Source organism: Tigriopus californicus, chromosome 10 (genome assembly GCF_007210705.1).
Source record: "Tigriopus californicus strain San Diego chromosome 10, Tcal_SD_v2.1, whole genome shotgun sequence".
Classification (NCBI taxonomy): Eukaryota; Metazoa; Arthropoda; class Copepoda; order Harpacticoida; family Harpacticidae; genus Tigriopus; species Tigriopus californicus.
The window spans coordinates 9599485-9620322 of NC_081449.1; the positions used below are offsets into that span (position 1 = coordinate 9599485).

Below are 20838 nucleotides of genomic sequence, written 5' to 3' on the forward strand. Positions count from 1 at the left end.
TTTGATATGTTTTAGCGTCCAAAACTTAAACAACTACTCATATAATTGAAACAACATAAGCTTACATCTCCCTTTTTCTCTCAAATTTGACTTGATATGCATGGAATATTTTCCACCTATAAGATACTAACCTGGTCAATTGTAGAAATGTTTTTTTTTTAAATTGCATGTTAGTTCAATCAAAGATAGAAAACTGTGAACAAACAATTGATATGTGTTGACATTTATCTTCAATAACGTGTCATAGTTTGTTAGGATATACACATCCATATGCTATGGAAATATTATCAAGTGCAAGAACTATGGCGGATATAATATTGTTAAATAGTTCAATTGAATTGCATCAAAGAGTCTTCAAAAGGTGTAACTACAAAAGATAATGTTTCAAGTATTCATTTTTAAATTTCAAATTACTTTGCGTACAAAATTGAGCTAAAACAAGAAATAATTTTATTAGAAGCTGTTATTTTTGTCTTTTTATTATCAAAATTGTTTGTTACAAGTCATGTTGCTCAAAAATTAGCTTATCAATATTGTGAATACCACTCTTAAAGCTTATTAGTGTATAATTTGTTGGGTGGAACCTTTAGCATTCATATCATTACAAAAAGGAGAAATAGTGAGTATGGTTGTCTCATGGGGGAAAGGCAATATTGTACTCCTTCCCACCCTTGGGTCAATCATGGCCAATGGGGTCTTCCTTGAACAAAACCGTCTATGACGTCACCATATTTTGGTTCTTGGATTTCAATTACGGCATCACTTTTTTCCTGTACGTAAACAAAACAAGCCAATCAGAATTGATTTGAAAAATGACAACACGTCCCCTGAAGATCAGAACGAAGTTGTCACTTGCTGGAGCCTGAAACAAATACCTCTGAATGAATATGAATATTATTATTCATACTTGAAATATGTGACTGTTTCCCACCTGCCTGGCCTTGCCCGCCCATCCCCGTCACTCTGTATATGTTCCGCCTGCCCATCCGAGGCGTTCATGTCCGACAAAAAGGCCTGGAGTCCTCTAATCTGAACGCTAGATCGGATCCATTAGATGAGAATAGCCGTGAGGGATTACCATGGAGCCAACCTGTGGCCTAGAAGAGGCGCCTGCGAAACCCAATCAAACGGTCCAACCGCGTCCAGGTTCGAAGTCGAAGCTAGACGCTACGGTTAGATCAGCGTGGCATGAGCGGCATGAGCGGTGTGAGCCGCATGAGCGGCAAGGCCGTGGCAGTTCATCGGATTGGAACTCATCCATGGGATCTTCTTATGAGCAAATCCAAGTGCACCAGCAATTCAATAAGCGTTTTGATTTCTCAGCCCAGGGGATATGGGTCCTCGGTCCAGGCTCCGATTCCTTTGCTCTTGGATCGGATTACTTGCAAACCGCTGCCCAAGCCATCCCTGCCCAGTCAACCACAACCACAACAAGCACAACAACAACAACAACAACAACAACAACATCCTCCTCCTCTTCCTCGTCCTCGTCCTCAGATGGCCATCAGCTTGAGACTCAGACGAGTCTAAAGTGTGAGCTCAGTGCGGATTGGTCCATATCGCCCGATTTCCTGGCCTTGAAGACTCAACTAAACGAAGTGAAGACGCGTCTCAATCGACTGGCCTTGGATCAATGGCATCGACACACCCGACGCACCAATCCAGCGGGAAGGGTCATCCAAGCCGTACGGGACAAAGCCCGCAATCCCGAGCTGCTCACGCAAGCATGGTGTAAATTCACCGAGATTCTGACCCAATTCCCTATGCTGGTCCCGAACGGGCCCAATCGGAGCACCGCATTCACCTCGGCCCATCTCTGCGAAGCCCCAGGCGCCTTTGTGGCCGCACTCAACCATTTTCTACACACCAGAATCAGCATGGGGGCTGTGGGTTGGGATTGGCGGGCCACCACGCTCAATCCTTTTCACGAAGGCAATGCCACCTCATACATGATCAACGATGATCGCTTCATCCTGCAAACCTTGGATCATTGGCACTTTGGGCGCGATTTAACGGGCGACATCTTGGAACCCGCCAACCGGAAGTGTCTTCACGCCACTTGGGTCCAGCAAATGGGTGGTTTAGTGGATCTGGTGACAGCTGACGGCAGCATCGACTGCCAGGCTGACCCCGGTGAACAAGAGCGCATTGTCACACCCCTTCACGTGGCTGAAATGAGCTTGGCCCTCAATTTGTTGCGGGAGGGCGGCCATTTCCTCATTAAGATGTTTACATTCTATGAAGTGGGATCACTGGCGTTATTGTTTGTGCTCCGGCGCTGTTTTCGAGAACTGAGCGTGCACAAGCCCGCCACCAGTAAAGAGGGCAACAGTGAAGTGTATGTGATTGCTCGCGGATATCGCGACAACTTGAGCTCCCAGGACAAGGCTTATCTAATGGATTTGAAACCTTCCCCTGAGCGGCCTTTGATCCCTCTGAATTGGATCGAACCTCAATTCGTGGATGAAGTCCTGTCTTGCGCTCGCTTTTTCAAAGAGATCCAATCTGAAGTGATCGTCAAAAATTTGAGCACCTTTCAACAAGCTTCCAATTCGTCAGGCTTTTTTAGAATCCAGCGTCAAGTATGCCAAGAGTTTCTCACCCAATGTCACATCACGCCTATGGACGAGCATCATCGGCTCACCCAGAACCTACCCCGAGCTCAAAGCTGTCTTCATCTAGGAGCCAAAAGAGAATGGGGTACTTTTGAAGATCGTCGGACTCAGTCAAATTTGGATCCTAATGTGCTGGGCGAGCGATTGCGGCTCTTGGAAATCCCGCAAGGCGAGCTCCAGTACTTGAAATGGATCAACACCAAGCCATTTGATGGCGCTAAATTAACACCTTCTTATGGACGATCATTTCGCCGAGTTGAAAGCTCCAAATTTTGCTTGTCTGAAAGTTTGGAGGTTTTTTATGATGCAGTGGCGCTGGAGTCCAATACCGAAGGCACTGAATCCGGTCTGAAACGAAGGAAATTGTCATCGTCTGGGAGCAAGTATTTGAAATTATCGTCGATTCTGGAAGACTCGCTCATGAAAGGGACGACCCACTTGCATGCGGATTCTCCGACAATTCTATGCCACGGCGAAACGTCGAAATCATTTGGACCTGAGACTCTGAGAGAAGTCGTTGCTCAGCTTTCGGAGTTGGAAAAAGGCCAATGCCTGACCTTGAGTCAATGCTTGGGCCTAACTCGTGTGGATGTAACCGTGATTCTTCTTGTGGCCTCATGCTTCGACAAAATAGGATTCTTAGCTCATCCCAATGGTCAGAGTTTCATATTTTTCACCGGTTTTTTATCTGACGAATATGCCCATCCAGTCATTGCCGTCTTAGAATCTATCACACGATGGATGAGTTCTTCTCAAAAGGACAAGAGCACGGAACTGGTCTCACTCTGCGAAGTCACTCGCCTCCTTCATGAGCCCTTTTATTCGGACTTGGTCAAGTACAATATGCATTCACTCTTTCATTGGTCTAAGCAGATCTTGTCGTCACTCTCGGATGTCAATGAGCGACCGTCTGATTGTCAATAAAGCCTTCATGGATATTCTGCGATATTCACGATGTGGTTTAACAGCCTCTTCAACTTGTGGCTGCTTTTTCTTTCAGCTCCTCCGTGCATCAGATTTGTCATGGGTGAAACAGAGCCAATCTCTCTAAGCAAGGATGAGACTACTCTTCCTGGGGTGAAAAAAGTCCTTCTTGTTCTCTCTGGAAAAGGGGGTGTTGGTAAATCCACGGTGACTACTCAATTGGCAAGAGCTTATCAATTGGCTGGAAAAAAGGTCGATAATAGATTGTATCAAAAAGTTTCAGAAGCCAGTTCTTACTGCAGACTCGTCTTGTTTCAGGTGGGTGTACTCGATATTGACATTTGTGGTCCAAGCATCCCCAAGTTACTCCATGTTGAAGATCAGGAAGTTCACCAATGCGATGCTGGATGGGTACCGGTGTTCACGGATGTCAGTCAAAATCTATCGGTCATGTCCATCGGATTTCTTCTGGCTAATTCGAGTGAGGCGGTGGTTTGGCGGGGTCCGAAGAAAAATGCCATGATCAAGCAGTTTCTCACAGATGTCCATTGGCAAGACCGGGACTTACTTATCATTGACACGCCTCCAGGCACGTCCGACGAGCATATTACTGTGATGGAGACGCTGAAAGCCTCAAATGTTAAAGTCGATGGAGCAGTGGTGGTGACCACGCCTCAAGCCGTGGCATTGGGTGATGTGCGCCGCGAGCTAACGTTTTGCCACAGAACTGGCTTGAAAGTGGTGGGCATCGTGGAAAACATGAGTGGTTACGTGTGCCCGAATTGCTCGGATTGTAGCAACATATTTTCCAAAGGTGGTGGAGCTGCGTTGGCCGAATCAAAAAATATTCGTAAGTAAATGAACTCGCGTTTCATTTACTCTTCGTCACTCATTTGTTCGTCTGGTTCTAGAATTTTTGGGCGCCATTCCAATCGATCCGAAGCTGGCCCAATCTTGCGAGGATGGAGACAACTTCTTGGCGAAATTTTCTAATTCTGTCACCGCTCAGAAAGTGAAAGAGATCGTTGATGCGATTGAACACGTTTTAGACGGAGAATAAATAGATCCTAACAAGACCAGCAGGCCCTATGATTGTTCAATCATTCAGAGTGTATTACTTATTTATTTGACTGTGTGTATGTACTGTATGAAGATAATGCAAAGAGTTGCTACCATACCATCCAAGTCAGGAGCAAGGACCCAAGTTCGCTTTCGTTTGATGTAAGCATCCAAGTTTTCCGTAACAAACGGGTGAAAAGATTGATGATCTGGGGACCCATGTGCCTACGATCCTTCAACGCGATCCAGGTAAGATTCCGGACCCCACTCTTTTATCGGAGCCGAGGGCCCAACAAATCCCCACTAGATCTGGACAAGGAGGGATTTTTGGTTGGCTGTTGCTGTGCGGGCAAAGTGCGCGAGAACAAGTAGTTGCTGATGGTCATGGTTGGGCGGAAGATGCGGAGTGGCATGTCAAACTGAGGCGCTATCACAATAGCTTGATTTGCACTGACAATGAAAAGCGGGAAAATCATAGCAAATACACAGCCCCGGACCACCAGACTTGAGGGCGCACTCGTGATCAACGCCAGAGGCAGCCCAAAGCCAAGAAAGTAAGGCCAGTCTTGCTCCACAAAATGCAATCGGCGGTGAAGTTCCAAGCCCTGGTTGAACCACTTGTACTCAAAACAGTAGAGAGCATTGAGCAGGCACAAATGGACAAGGGCCAAGGTCCGTCCAATCATAATGATGGGCACTAAGCTGACGAGGGCGGTTTGCGCTAGAAATACCGTTTCTACTGCCAACGAATAGATGGTGTCGGCCACCATCACCGACAAGGACGACATCATTTGAGGTCGACCTTGGGAGAACTTGAAGGCGGAATTGGCAATATCTTGAAACCAAATGGCGTTGACCACTTTGCTCAGCAAGAACAGCGGGAGGACCCAAAAGGTGGAAAAGATGAGCGAGAGCACGGGCTGCATCCAGTGGGCCCAGGAGTCGGCCGGGATCTCACCCAAGCTCAAAGCCAACCAAGTGATCACGGGTAGAACGAGCTGTTCAAAGATCAAGATCGACAGCCAGAAGAAGCCACCGTTAAAAAGGCAGCACTTGAGGGTCCGATGAAGTAAACTAGGCTCATGAGCAGTCAAATGGGAGGGCGAGCGAGACGGATCGAGCCCGCTCAGCGACGCCCCACCCGCCGGGGCGGAGCTGGAACAAGGCGGATTGAGCAGCTTTTCCCGCCGTTCCAGGGCCCGTTTTTTGGCAAAGAGTTCGTGGTCGCGCACCGGACTGTTCCGGTTGAGCAGGCGCTCCCGGTGGATATCTGGCCGAATCTGTCGTTCCTGCTTGAGATGGAGGCGGTTTTGATCCAGTAGGAAGATGTGCAGGGCCCCTTTGAGACTGTGAACAAAGCCGCGCAGGAAAGAGCCCACCATCTGACCCATACTGCTCAAGGACACGCCCCGCGAAGGCGAGGTAAAAGCCTGCGATGTCTGCGACGGCCTAACTAGAGGCATCCCGCGAACAGACCCAGGGGCGGGCTGGGACAGATGACCGGCTCGCACACTCATAATGGGCTTTCCATGTACGAGCGAGACGACGCCCACCGAAGGAGAAATCGAGAGATCGAAAGATCGGGGAAAGCCGGAGCTCGCTGCTCACCCTGGCTCGATCCACAACTGGACCAATCACCTGGACCCGTACAGAGGGCCGGACCATGAATCGAATAGCCGGAGGGCAGGATTAGGGCGGGATTGAAATATAACGCACTTGTTTATGCTGCGCTGGTTTGGATCCGGTCAGTGCTACAAAGACGACACAGACGACTTTTTTCTCTCTTTCTTTCTTTCTTTCTTTCTTTCCTTCTTTCTCTCTGCCACACACTCACTGGCAAGTCGCAACACTAGTATACGTATACTATATACTACCAGACTAAACTACGAGAGCGATGACGACAAACGTACGTACGAGTAGTTGATACGAGTAAGTACACAAACTCTTTGTTTGTTTGGACACATGGGGGCTGATGGATAATCATGGATCTCCTGGGATAGATGGATAGATGGATAGATGATAAGCTGGTGGTGAGATAGGGGTCCACGGTCACTACTGGCGAGTTACATTTCTTCATTTCGTCCGTTCCCTTCAATGTTCAAAGTACATGTCCATGTCAAGTAAGGGAAGTTCAAGAAAAGATGTCGTCCGGCACCCTGAGTTTGAACATTTAGTGGAACCATTGCAGCCCGTAAATTGTGCTATACAATTCAAAACATGTCATTTTTGGTGTTGTTCTGTCACTTTACTAATACTTTGGCTCAATAGAGCTGGTCAAGAGAACGCGTTCATGAACAACTGACGTTATTCCATATGGTAAAATCAAAGACAACATGCCCAGCCAAACCGCACTGTGCATGCATTATATTTTGACATTTATTTCATTTTACCTGCTTATCTAAGCAGATAGCACTGTCGTATTGAGCCAACTTGATAGTGTACTCACCGAAGTACGCCAAAAATGTTCATTTTGTTTGGTTTTGTAACACACGTCACTCAAAATCACTTGATTATTGAAAATTCAATGGGCAGATGGTGCAAGTTGACTGTGATGTTTGTCTTAGTTCTCATTTCCAAAAATGCCCAAAATCAGAGTGCCGGACCTCATTTTTTCTTGAATTTCCTTCACTTCACATGCCCTATATCAGAATACTGTTTGCCTCAACCAGCCGGTAATTGAATTTCGAAATCCATACGAGGTTGTCATCTCGTAGGAAATATGTTCAAAAGAGCTGATGCTCTCTGATCAAAAGATGATGGTCTGAAGCAAGAGGCCAAATATAGCACTGTATTTGAATGACTACCATACTTTACTAGAGCTTCGAAATGGTTTGGAAGTAATTAGAAAGTGCAGATGTTTGTCCGAACATCAAATCTGAAGTTCTGACAATATCACAAAGAGCTCTCATAACAAAGTTTTGGTCAAATTAAAAGCAGACTTTATGATTTAGAAACGGACACCCTGTGAATGTCAAGAGTTAGAGAGAAAAAGAAAGGAGAAAGAGAGGAAGAAGGCAAGTGCACAAGTATTCTCTGGGTCATCTTGCCCTGGGTGATCATAATCAGACAAGTACAAAATGGCAGGGATGAAGACTAGTACAACGGACTTTTTGGGCTATTATGGCTTGTTTAGGCAACACTCACGAACCAAACAAACAAGAGACTTGAAGAATGAATTAGTGGACACCCAATGCTCTGCCAAAAATGCATCAACCAATGAGGGGTGGCGAAAAAGACGTGAGGAAAAGTCAAAGAAAATCAACAAGAATGCTTCAAAAGTACAGAGCTTGTGTACTGAGCATCATTTCCAGTTTTGCGCTCTTGAGCCGGTAGAGAGCAATTTCGAAATTCAGGTAGCGCCCTCTCCTTTGTAAGAATAGGGCCCGTGGTTCTGGGGCAAATCCGCCAAAATTGGATTCATATCAGTCCTCTGTTTTTTCCACTTTTTCCCAGACTCAAGTCCTTTCTTAAAGACTCTAGTCCAGCTAATTTCTCCAAAATTGAATAAAAGACTCAAGTGCTTTGGACTCAACCCCCGACTTGCCACAGCACTGGGGTCCTGTATTTAAAAGAGTACAAAAGTGAGTACAGCGCACCGTAGGGGTTGAAGTTTGAACCTTCAATTCCATTCAAAAACAATGTGTTCATATGCGTCCCAGATCCAAACAAACACATTTAGATACAAGAAATAGGATTTTTCGAATTATACATGGCTTTAGTTACCCTTCAGGCACCCTTAAACCTTTTAAACAACTCTTTATAAGGCACTTTCTACAACTTCTGTTGAAAAATACCAAGATGTACTTGGTTTGGAACTGGGGCCCATGTAAATTCATTGTTTTGGAACGGAATTGAAGGTTCAAAAGAAGGTTCAAAATTTAATTGCAGTGGTACATTGACCTCACTATTGTACTCTTCTAATACAGGGCACTAGGTGAGGTCAAACCAAGGATATTGTTCCTTGGGACAAACAAACGTATAAAGCAGAGAATGCACTCTAACATGCTGGATTATATCAAGGAATTAGTGAATGAACTGCAGCTCCAAACCCTGCAATTTCTCTATGTGGCCGCACAAACATATTGTGATTGTCAATATATTCTCACAGTATTTCACTTTCACTGAGAAGGTTCATTTTACTAGACCAAGATTCAAATTAACCTTTCTTGATATGATGCCAATATGTTATGATGGTTTAAAGTTATTAGTTATAGTGATACCAAGATCCTGAGCACTGAGAGGCTATTGATTTTGGTTCGGCGGATCTTTTATGCAAGTTTCAGATCTCTGTGACCAAGACTTTACATTTGATTTGAAGTTGAATTTCATTTGATTGGCTTTAGCCCATGCCTCCATCATGTCAATATCTCCCTGCAGCGCCCAATTGTCAGCCTCACATTTTATTGCCTGTCCCAGGGCTCTCTATCTAGTAGAAGAGTGCTAGCATGAAAAGCGACCTCTGGCGGGCGCAGCCTCCAAGATCCAAGAGGCCAAATTTCATGACAATGGAAAATAATTTGAACCAGTTTTAAGTGACAATGCGTACTCCAATCCTACCAACGACTTTTTCAAAAGGATTGGAAATGTCATTTAAAGTCTTGCTTAGATGATTTTGTATTGATTTTTCGTTTGACTTTGGAGCAATTCAAGAAATGTTATCATGTATCAACGGAAAATCCAAGCAAATTATTAGTGATGGGACTTGATGCTGATTTTCAATCTTTTAGCTGTTGAAGCAAAGGCTGGATTCAATCTTATCTCAGGTTGAATGGAATCAGAATCGATGCACTTTTGCTGATATGGACCTTCGAACAAGGTATTCAGTGTGACCACTCTTTTTTCCATACTCACATACAGGTTAAAATGGTTGTTCCATAATTTAACGTAAAACGTAAGTTATGTCAACAAAATATCTGGCCTATTAGTTTCAATAGCTCTAACTACCAAAGAGTAATGAACAAGACCCACAATATGAGGAAAGCATTTGGAATCATATCAAGAGTGCCTAAAGCTTTTTGTTGACATCAGGGTTTGATGAACTACAATGCCGTTAGATTATTCCCAATCACTCATTTTGATGTTTCCCAGGCATTAGTTTTGGCTCCATTATGAACAGTATCATGTCAAGACAGTTGAGGAACTAATTGCTAAGAATTCAATGCTGTAATTTAAATAATGAAATTTCATTCTAACACAATGCAGCCACCAATAAGTTTCAAATGTTGCTTAAGTTATAACAATTCTGACTGGTGGCATCTGATTGTTGGCCAAAGTGGTTTTGCAGTAGAAATGAAAAATTGTTGACAAGGCACTCATATTAATGCAATCAGATATGACCACCTTTTTGACAAGATCACTAAATTACGGGATTTTTGTCAATCACAACAACCTTAAGAACTCAAATACAGATACCACAAAACATGCATGTATGTTGCTACTGATGTGAAGCAAGCACCGACAAGGCAAGTGTGCTTAACTTGCCCAAGTAGGAACTTGCCCCAACTTGGGCTTGTACACAAACCTTTGTGGGGAAAATGGTGGGCTAATCTTATACCAGGGCAAAGCAATAATGTGCACAAACTACTCATGCAGGACTAACAGTAATGTGCACCCACAATGACGCTGGTTTGTGATGATGCTTTGGTTCAATGACTGGTTTGTTTCTGGCAATCTGACTTTAGCTACAAATGCAAAATCTTAATTTTGGGATTTTCTGAGCTAACTGTATGGGCCCCCTTCTTTAGCAACGGATCTTTGCTTGAGTTAAGCTTGCCCAAGTTCTAGTATTTGGCCAAGCTTTGCTTGTAAACAAGCAGAACTTCAGTATCTGTGATGATTTGCTGCTTGCCCTTTTCCCATCAGTACATGCTGCTTACATTGCATTGAACGTGCATCAACTTTTTTGCTTGAACTTTGAGCCTTGTGTACATCTCACGTTGGTCTGGTACACTAATTGTTAATCATCTATTCCTAATTGTACTATATTATCCCTAGATAGACCTTGAAACGTAAGAAACAGCGTTTCAATCTTGGGCATTAAACATTTTTGAAAGGTTTATACTTCATTTAAAGAGGAATTTCATTTGGTTTGCATACATCAATACAGAAGTGGTGAAACATAATTTGTTTCATAATAATGATGAATTTCTGTGGATGTTGGAGCAAGGGGACTTCTAGAATTATGCTTCTATTGCTGTTCTGTGCGATAATAAATCCTTTTAAGCCATAACTCGGCTTTGATATCACTCCTCCACAATAGGACAATGTGGTTTCTACAAGGGACAGGTTGGGGTGGAAGGCTAGTTTATCATTGGACACTTTCTATTGAATTTGAGAACGGAGAACGGCCTTGGAATTTGGGGTCCATCAATGTTTTCAAAGCTTCATACGGATTTGTGTCACTTGCTCAAAGTGCATTGCAAGTTGTTGAAGCACGGTATTAGCTACATCATACATTACAAAGGCACAAGTTAGTTCCAGAAGCAATTTGCTATGACCTCCTACCAACAAGGGTCACCTTTCTTCATCATCAGTTCAGTCCACCAATCCAAATTGATGTTTTCCAAATTGGCATCAACAATGTACAATGTTTGATGGAATCCCACTTCCTGGCTCTTCTTGCACCTCTCAAATGTCGGTTTATTCCAACTTGGATAGAGATCATAGACCAATGAAAAGGCGTTAAGTGTCTCACTTCTTTTGAAGAGTATTCAACATCAAGTTTAAGTGTTCATGTAATGAGCCCGCCTCAGGAATATCAATAGACAGGGGTAATTTTGGTTCACTCAATTAAAGCTCAACATTTCTCTCTCAACATTAAAATCATAAATGAAACAGAAACTGTTCTACATCCAATTCACTAACATGAATGAATATATAGATAAATGCTTTTCCAATACACTTCAGTGTGCTTGGTGCCGGCACCATTAATGGTATTAACTAAAGGGCTTGTCAGAGAAAAGTCACTCCAACCAAGCCACTTGAGACTTTGCTTTGAACACATTTTGGTAGTTGGGCAGCAGGGTGTCAGGCTGATTGACTTCTCTTGCGTTACTCAGTTTCAATCAAAGCAGACAAACGAGCCATCAACTCACTGGCTCCCTGAATTGGGAACTTGATTTTGAGAATCACGTAACTCTATGTGTTCAAAGCCAATCCCCATTGCACACACCAGGCAGACGCAAGGGAACCAAAAAAATATCAGACATCTCGTGAGTGTCGCTTCTTATACTAGACCTCTAGTACTAACGAAGTTTTGGGAGTGATTTATTGTGAATTTTCAACCAGTAACCCAGCACATGACATTTAATCACTTGTAAAACAAAAGAAAGTGCATTGAAAAAATACCAAGCTGAAGTAATGTAGTTTTCACATAATATTGGGTAAGAATGAATAGACTGCTCGAATCATTTATTAACCACTTAGGTTGAAGGCAATGAGTGGGACATTATGCTATTGCCCTTCCATCTGGACGAGTTTGAGTTCATATGGATGGTGATTCAAGACAAAGATTGAGCCCAAGTAATAAACAATTTATTCATTTTAACCTCTTTAGTGGTGAAATAAAGTATTTCAAAAGGGATTAAAACAGTCTGTTGTGAAGGAAAACCAGTGCTTTGTGTTTTGATTCCAAAAAATAAAGTATGTCAAAAGGTATTGGTAAACCCTCCTACAAAGAGACACTTTTTGTTCAATCGCTTTTTAAGCAAAAATCATTCTTTTGTGTTTTGATTCTGGTCACCGTCAATCACTAATAAGTGGAACCTTGTACATATAGCGTTGGGTGCACAGATCATATAACGACTAGATGTCGCATTGGCCCGACCTCAGTGCAGAGGAAAGTGGATTTTAAGTCAATTACTCTGTACACCAAAAAAGAGGAGGGTGACTGCCTGATCAGTAGTAACGACCTACAATCGCTGGGCCTTCAACGAACGCTATCAGTGACAAGCTCACTCTGAATCTGGCCACGCTGGCGGATGAAAAAGCATGAGTCACTGTACACCAAAATTTATGTACCAGCTGATGAAGGCAAGTGTTCGCATTTTTCCTCGCGCTATACGAGGTCTAGTCATTATATGGTCTGTGGTTGGGTGTCTTATGTTAAATCGGAATGTAGATCTTCTACAGTCACACAACCTCAACCACGCAGCCTAGTTTGCTCTAAATCACACTTTTAAAATGAATGAAATCTGCATTTGCAATCTGTTTGTGTTGTAGTGTCTCTCTCAGGGCTGGCACGGGGTGGAGTCATTCATATCAATTGGTGCTTGAATGTTTCAGGAAACTAATGATGCCAATAGATGTTTGTTTTCAATACTTGTTGACGCTTCACTAGCTGCTTTCTCTCGCTCACGCAGAAATCCGCCATGGTTTGTTGATTCGATTTTGACTCATTGTTATTAGCTCACAGCACTGCCAGACATGAAATTGCCTATTCTGGAAAGGACAATTTTGGGTCTTTTGGGGACAACGCCTCTACAATTAGAAACCATACCTTATCAGCCATTCAGCTCTCACCCATTTGTTCTGAAAACTGGCCAGCTCGTATTGCAACCTCCAGTAGTGATGGGAACGAACAAGGAAAAACAAATTTCAAATGGATTCAAACAAATCAAAACAAGCTAGTAATTTCAAATAATTAAGGGGAGCTAAGGAAAGAGTTCGAGGTTTTATTTAAGTGAAAAACTGAGATCTTATTATTTCTAAGATTAAAAACAGTTCATTACATTACATCCTGTCTTAAAAATCAAATGAGATCAATTGGGTGATTGGTTTCATTCCTTATATAGCCCAACAGGATTAAGTTTGTTCATTTGTTAAGGGGTTATGTTCTCTCTATTGGAAATACCTTTTTGAACAATGTGATCAAATTGCAGGGTGTCTAAAATTCATCAAATATGGTAGATAAGAGCTGTCTCAAAAACAATTTATGAACTACAAAAGTCAAAAAATAAGATAAAACCAGATACCAAAGCATCACAAAAAGCATAGGTTAGAGAGAAGAGATGCGTTATATTTCACACTTTCCCACCACCAAAATGAAGACCAGGAGGGCAACCAAGAACAATGAAGAAGGTTGTTGAAAACTAATGTCTTTCCTATTTCCTGTTTTATATGACCTTTCAATCTAGTGCTTACAAAATAACAAAAAGTAAGCATGAGAAGATTGCTGCTTAACTCCGGGCAGTTTGGCAACACTGAACTTATGGTGCGTCTACAGGAGAAACTTTAACTTTATTGCGACTCTTGGTCATGTCAGATTGTAAAATGTATAAAACTGTATGTATAAATATCATATACAAAATCGATTAATAAAAGAATAAAATGGTCAAGACTGATAAAATAGTTGACTAGAGTGTGGTATCACAGTGAGTTTGACTAGTATTGGTTCAGTGCACATGAAAAAAGTGAAGAGGGAAATTGCAGATAGTACATAAACAGGTGGGGAGAGGTAAATGATGAAAATCTTGGTTATTGCAGTAGAGTGGGTGGGTCAGATTGAACAGATCTTTTGTCAGCTCCCGTCGTTGATGGCATTGGGTCGGGAGCCGGACAAAGGTACGTGAGCGCCAATACTCCGAAGGGATGTCGGGCCAAGGACAATAAGGTGTTATTAAGTCCTTGACCGGGAAGGACAACTTGTGTCCGGACATCACCTCCGGAAAGGTCAGGTTCCCAACACTGTTGGACACTAACCTTGCCAGCCCGATGGTGAGGGGCTCGGTTTCGCATAGAAAATGCGTCCATGCATTATTGGCATATTGGGGCACGCACAGGTATCGTTTGAGGAACTTGGTGAAGGTGGCATCGGCGGATTTGAGGGCGGATTGGGCGGAGTTGGGAAGCCAAAGGTGAAGGCCATAAAGGAAAATTGGAGAGATGTAGGTCCGGAAGAGTTGAAGAACTATTGGAAGGGGGAGATTCTTGATAGGAAGTCTATTGTACATGTATCCGATCCTGGCCTTGGCTTTTACTATTGATGATTTAAGATGGTTGGTAAAGGAGAGTTGAGTGGAGAATATGAAACCGACATAATTAAAATTATTGACGATATCAATCGGACTATGGTGGATATGGAAGGAGGTGGGAGGCAGACGACCTTTATGGAAAACCATGGCCTTCGTCTTGATATTATTGACTTGAAGGCCGTTCTCTTGGCAATAACCGTGGAGTGCATTGATGGCATTTTGCAATTCCACGGCTGAATCAGCCAAGAGAACCAGGTCGTCTGCATATTGAAGATATTGTACCATACAATGGTTGATGGTGGGGCCTTGGTGAGTGAGGGCTTCAGGCAGGTCGGATACATAAAGATTGAAAAGAATTGGCGATAGAGGATCCCCCTGCGGAAGGCCAATGGAAGTGAAGTAGCAGGGGGATAGGTCCTCACCAGAACGAATGGAGCATCTGAGTCCCGCATAGATGTTGGACAGCAGGACACAGATTGAACGCGGAACTCCCCACAGTTGGAGTTTGAGGAATAACCGCGTTCGGTCCACCCTGTCGAATGCTTTGGAGAAATCCACAAAGCATCCGTACACTCTCCTCTTATTGCTGATGTTGGAATGCACAATTTCATAGAGGAGAGTAGCTGCCGTGGTGGTTGAGCGGCTTCTCCGGAAACCGAATTGGAATTGGGGAAGGAGATCCCTATCCTCGGCCAATCCGGAGAAGCGGGCAGCTAGTAGGGTGGACATCATCTTCAAGAAGGGGTTCTCCAGGGCGATGGTCCGATGGTTGTCTGGAATGTCCCTGGGCCCTTTCTTATGGATGAAGATGATGGCTGACTCCGTCCACTCTGGTGGGAAGAAAGAAGAATGGAGGGCGAGGCTGAAGAGATCTTGGAGGAGTGGCTGAGCTTGGGTACGGAGAAGTGAAAGTTGGAAGGGAGAGACCCCTGATGTTGAGGGGGCTTTGCTCTTCATCTTCTTGAAGGCCACGTCCATCTCGGGTTCCGTGAAGGGCTGCAAAAGTGGGTGGTGTTCTTCTGGGCAGCCCTGGACCTCCTCAACTACTGTTTCCGATGTTGCTGCAAACAGTTCTTGACAGTGGAGGAGGAATTTACTCACTGGAATCTCAGAGTTAGTGGCGGGCTTTTTGGCACGTTTGTACAAGCCCGCCATCCGGGACGAGGCCGATGAAGAGAGTAGGTTCTCCACTTCCAACCTTTGGTGGGCTGACTCGGCGCTCCGCAGAGACTTGTGATATGCAATTCTTGATATCGCATATTGCTCCCAAGTCTCCGGTGTTTGGCTCGTTTTGGCATTTCGCAATTTTTGGAGCATTTGACCCCTCAGCTCACGATGGTAGGGGCTGAACCACGGGGTCTTGAGTCCTCTCCTCCTTTGCACTGTCACAAAGTTTGCCTACAAATTTCGGAAATGTTTGGTATTTGACAAACAGTTCATCTCTGAGCCGTGTACACGTGAAACTACATGATCAAAACGGTTTGACAAATATTTTGCTTTTGATTTCTAATCAGATGAACTTGCAAGTGATTGTATCATTTCCAAATGGGTCTTTCATTCAATATTTATGTTATGCACACTAAATAAGATGATTAGTATAATGAACATAGGGAAAACTGAGGAATGAAATTTGAAAAAAAACACTGATAGGCACTATGATGATGAGAATGTTTTGCGTTCCAAAAAGATCCTTTATTTTGCAAATTTCAATCTGTACGCTCATATGTTGGCTGAAACCGATTACTACTTGAAGGCATGTTTTGCCCCATTCTATGAACTATACCATAAGCCACCTGATGATTCACTTTTAATAAAAAAATTGCTTTTCGAAAGGTTTTCGAAATTCATTTTGACTATAACTCATAAACCAATTGTTTGGAAATGAAAACCCGACCAATTTTTCAGCTCATTAAAATCGTGAATAAATGGACAACAGCTCTCCAAGAGTATCATAAACTATTTAATAGCCAAGTATGGGTCGAAATATGGCAACAATATATAGTCCAAAGGTCATGTCAAAAACGTAAACACAAACATAGTAAGAGCATTAGACATGATGAAGACAATTTGGATACTTACATACAGTTAACATTACAGATGGCATTAACTAAAAAGAGTTCAGTTTTATCGAACAAATAAGGACCCGCCCACAAGAACAGAGGGCATTTCACAGGGAAGGTGATGGTCATGGGCAGCTTTAAAGTGATGACATGTCAGTGGGTAAGACTCGGTCCGTTGAGATCTGACTGATCTGGCTTCCATGACTAACATTGACGGGCGGGAAATGGACGGTAGAGCAGCCAAAATTGTCTGGCTGGTCTGGATGCTGGGGTCTCAAGGGTGTATGTATGTAGAGGACCGATTATGGGCGTGTGTGTGTCGGTCAAGGGCTGACTAATAATTGGCCAAGCACATCCAGGTATGGGCCGATGCTTTTGTTTTCTCTCATGATTTGATCCAACTTCAATCGGATTAATCTTCTTTGGACAAGGTCAAGGAATCCATCCCTTCCATCCATCCATCGTGCTTTGGGTTGGCTCGCTCAAGTCTTGCTTACACACGGATGTAAAAGAAGGGGCTGGGTCCGGGACCGGGCTGAGTCCAAGGACAGGCCCAGGATGTGTTGGTTTACTGGGGTCAACGCTTTCATTGTCTGGACGGAAGGAGATGAATCCGGATTCCGGAGATAGTTGTTGATTGGTTGATATTATTGATCAATAGATCATCTTTATTCAATCCTCGATAGGAGATGGAAGTGTGACTATCTAATAAGAGGGGATTGGACGACATCTGATGACTTTGAACATTGATTGACAATTCCAGGCCCCTTCATACTCTAAGTTGGGGTTATCCTGCGTCAAAATGAACCACAATCAATACATTTTTCTTCGTTATACACCATCATGGATCGAATGAGTTAAGTTCTGTACTGGCTGAAAATGGACACCTTGGTTGGAAGAGCTGGGGAGGATGCTGTTGTCCATGAAATATTTTCCAATTGGCAAACAAACTTTAAACATGTTCAAATCGAGAAATGTTTGTGAAATGCTTGTGAAATGCCAAACAATGTTTGTCAAATGGCTAATTATTTGCCGAATTATTTGCCGTGTGGACACACCATTATTTAAAGATGGATCAAATATTCACAAACAAGCAAACTTCCTGAAATTTCAATCAAATGTCAAACAAACAAGAAAACGGTCAATTTGAGAACACCAGTACTGACTGGCTTGCATCACCATCTCTAGTACTGATGGGATCAAGGAAGGGAAATCAAATTGCAAACAAATGAGAACGGGCAAATAATACCAAAGAGTTAAATACAAAGTGAACAAATAAGAACAAGCAGCTAGTTTCAAAGAAACAAATGCAAAGCAAACAAATTGGAAAGGGAAATAAAAGACTGACGCAGTGAGTAACCTGAATATTTTTTGGCTAGAAAACAAGTTAATACAAGGGACTATAGCTCAAAAATTGATTCACATCCATTTTGTGCTGAATTTCATCCCTTAGAGGCTCCAGCCGCATTAAGTTTGTAGAGGGGTCATATACCTTCTAATGGAAACACTTTTTTTTGAAAATGAGCCACAGATTGAAAATAGCTCACTTGTCCTGGTTTACCTTTATGTAAGTTTTCAGAGACTCACAACCCAAGTTCTGAATGGAAGTAAATGGTTCATAATGGCTTAAGGCTATAAAATAATAAGATATTAGCACTTCTGTGCAAACTAGTTAGCATTTAAAGTTATTTCAGTTTAACAACAATGAACTTATTTGAATATGGATCAAATATTAGCAAGCTAGCAAATATCCTATGATTTCAATCAAATAAGCAAATAAAAAAGGAATTGGTCAATTTGAGCACATCAGTGCCCTCTAGGTTTTACTTCCTCTATGGTTAGACCAGGGTTGCTGGACCTAATCAAACCCTTTGGGTACACCTAAAGACGCTTAAAAAAAGAAAGAACAGAAAAAGTCAGCTGATTCTCCTTCTCTGTTATTAGATGATCTTTTGCTTGGGCCCCTTATTCTTATAAGAGCCCTACACTGCATGAAATATAACTTACGTTCTGGACTTCAGAGGCGCTTTATGAGTCAGCCTGTACCAAATAGAGGGCTGATTTCGCCAATTTCTCTTTAAAATTTTAATGAATTATAATGCATTTGCTATTTTTTTCAGAATCTTATTTATAATTAGTGACCTCGGTCACGTAATGTCTGGAGAAGAAATGTCTTTCATGGCATGTTATCAGTAGTTTATTTGGCAATCTATCATGCCTCTTCCTGTTTTGTTTGGGCAATCTGATGTTACAAATACGAGCTGCTATTGGCGGGGGTCTTTCAAGAGGTGCCGTTATTTATAGAACTACAAAATCAAAAACATCAGGAATGTTAGATTTGAAATGGTTCAAAGCAATTGTAGGTCAAGGACTCATTAGTGGAAACAAGATGAAAGTTCTTATGATTCTTCACAATGCTTGAATGACTAATAAAACTCGGAAAAAAAGAAATTGGGAAGCTCTTTTCCACTAGTAGGCATGTGGCCTTCAAATGCTAGAAACTGTTTGAACCCTTTCAACACTGCGATTTTTTTATTTGGGTGAACTTTGGATAGCAGCAACCCTCAAAAAACCTCCACCAATGATGATAAGGGACCTAGGAGAAAAATCGTCTCATCACAGGGAAGGAGAATCAGCTCCCTTGGTGGTGTTTCTTTATAGGGCTTGTCAAGTGAACGCGTTCATGAACAGCTGACGTTGTTCTATGGAATAAAATCAAAGACAACATGCCCAGCCAAACTGCACTGTGCATGCATTGAAATTTGACATTTGTTTCATTTTACATGCTTGTCTATGCAAAACCCAATGTGGTGTTGAGCCAATTTGATAGTGTTGATGAAATTACACTTAACATGTTTGTTTTGTTGGTTTTTATAACACAGCTCACTCAAAATCACTTGATTATTGAAAATACAATGGGCGGATGGTGCAAGTTGACAATGATGTTTGTCTTAGTTCTTTCTACTGAAGGGGGATTGGCTTTAAACACATTTAGTTACGTGATTCGCAAAATCAAGTTCCAAATTCAGGGAGCCAGTGAGTAAATGGCTTATTTGGCGCCTTTGGTTGAAACTCTAGTTGAAACTGAATAACACAAGAGAAGGGGACTATAATTTTCCGGCTAACGTGATATAGTGGGAGGCTAGTCCCAATGGGTATATTCCCATTTCAAAATTGACATCTCAGGCATTCGAAAAGCTGGAGGAGTTTGCAATCTTGCATAATTTTTCTCAGCATGTAGGTGTAGCCACTAGTGCAAATAACGTTCTGGTCTTGATCTTTTCTAATGACCCTGATCTGATCCAGTATGTCTAAGTGACACCAAGTAATTGGTTAGATCATCATTTTCTTGAGATAAGGTCGACCATAACTCAATAGCCGGTATTCTATAAACGCCAAATATAGCAGTTTTCGAATGGCAACCATACTTATTTAGAGCTTCAAAATTGTTTGGAAGTAATTAGAAAGTGCAGATCTTTATCCAAGCATCAAATCTTAAGTTCTGACAATATCCCAAAGAGCTCTCATAACAAAGTTTTGGCCAAATTAAAAGGCAGACTTTATGATTTAGAAACGGATACCCTGTGAATGACAAGAAGAGTTAGAGAGAAAAAGAAAGGAGAAAGAGAGGAAGAAGGCAAGTGCCCATGTATTCTCTGGGTCATCTTGGCCTGGGTGACCATAATCAGACAAGTACAAAATGGCGGGATGAAGACAAGTACAACGGACTCTTTGGGTTATTATGGCTTGTTTAGGCAACACTCAAAAACCAAATGAAGAAGAGACTTGAAGAATGAATTAGTGGGCACCCAATGATCTGCCAAAAATGCGCCAACCAATGAGGGGTGGCTAAAAAGAGGGGAGGAAAAGTCAAAGAAAATCAACAGGAATCCTATAAAAGAACGGAGCTTGTGTACTGAGCATCATTTCCAGTTTTGCGCTCTTGAGCCGTTAGAGAGCGTTTTTGGAAAGTCAATACAAGAGCTCTCCTATTCCTGTGATGTTCCTAGTGAACTACCTTTGGACTTGTTCAACCTTTTGCATCATCTGCTCTTTCGAACATATTGCTTGCAAGATGGCAACCTTAGGCATTCCGAAAGTCAATTGGGAGAGACTAAAAAGATTGGGACTGTACAGTGTTCAAAGAAGGCACAAAAAAGGCATCTGGCACTGTAGGCTTTAGAAAGCAGACATGAGCTTTGTCCAAGC

General features: G+C 42.6%; 3 protein-coding genes across 3 annotated transcripts; 2 read left to right on the forward strand and 1 right to left on the reverse strand.

The window, feature by feature from the left end:
- The first annotated feature begins 827 nt into the window (after positions 1–827).
- LOC131887752 (cap-specific mRNA (nucleoside-2'-O-)-methyltransferase 2-like) lies at positions 828–3615 on the forward strand. Its single transcript, XM_059236426.1, has one exon. It carries the CDS (start codon positions 1080–1082, stop codon positions 3537–3539), a length of 2460 nt encoding a protein of 819 aa, XP_059092409.1. The 5' UTR covers positions 828–1079; the 3' UTR covers positions 3540–3615.
- On the forward strand, positions 3592–4642 carry LOC131887757 (cytosolic Fe-S cluster assembly factor NUBP2 homolog). Its single transcript, XM_059236432.1, has 3 exons — positions 3592–3791; positions 3858–4389; positions 4451–4642. The coding sequence occupies exons 1-3, from the start codon at positions 3639–3641 to the stop codon at positions 4597–4599; spliced, it is 834 nt and encodes a 277-aa protein (XP_059092415.1). The 5' UTR covers positions 3592–3638; the 3' UTR covers positions 4600–4642.
- Positions 4629–6522, reverse strand: LOC131887754 (etoposide-induced protein 2.4 homolog). Its single transcript, XM_059236428.1, has one exon. The coding sequence runs from the start codon at positions 6113–6115 to the stop codon at positions 4871–4873; it is 1245 nt and encodes a 414-aa protein (XP_059092411.1). The 5' UTR covers positions 6116–6522; the 3' UTR covers positions 4629–4870.
- Between the last annotated feature and the right edge of the window lie 14316 nt (positions 6523–20838).

What these genes read in the sequence shown, in the direction of transcription:
- LOC131887752 (XM_059236426.1), top strand. Translation starts at nt 1,080, where the DNA reads ATGGAGCCAACCTGTGGCCTAGAAGAGGCGCCTGCGAAACCCAATCAA.
- LOC131887757 (XM_059236432.1), top strand. Translation starts at nt 3,639, where the DNA reads ATGGGTGAAACAGAGCCAATCTCTCTAAGCAAGGATGAGACTACTCTT. An exon ending in ATCAATTGGCTGGAAAAAAG is followed by an intron (nt 3,792 to 3,857) that starts GTCGATAATAGA and finishes GTCTTGTTTCAG; the next exon opens with GTGGGTGTACTCGATATTGA. An exon ending in GGCCGAATCAAAAAATATTC is followed by an intron (nt 4,390 to 4,450) that starts GTAAGTAAATGA and finishes GTCTGGTTCTAG; the next exon opens with AATTTTTGGGCGCCATTCCA.
- LOC131887754 (XM_059236428.1), bottom strand. Translation starts at nt 6,115, where the DNA reads ATGAGTGTGCGAGCCGGTCATCTGTCCCAGCCCGCCCCTGGGTCTGTT.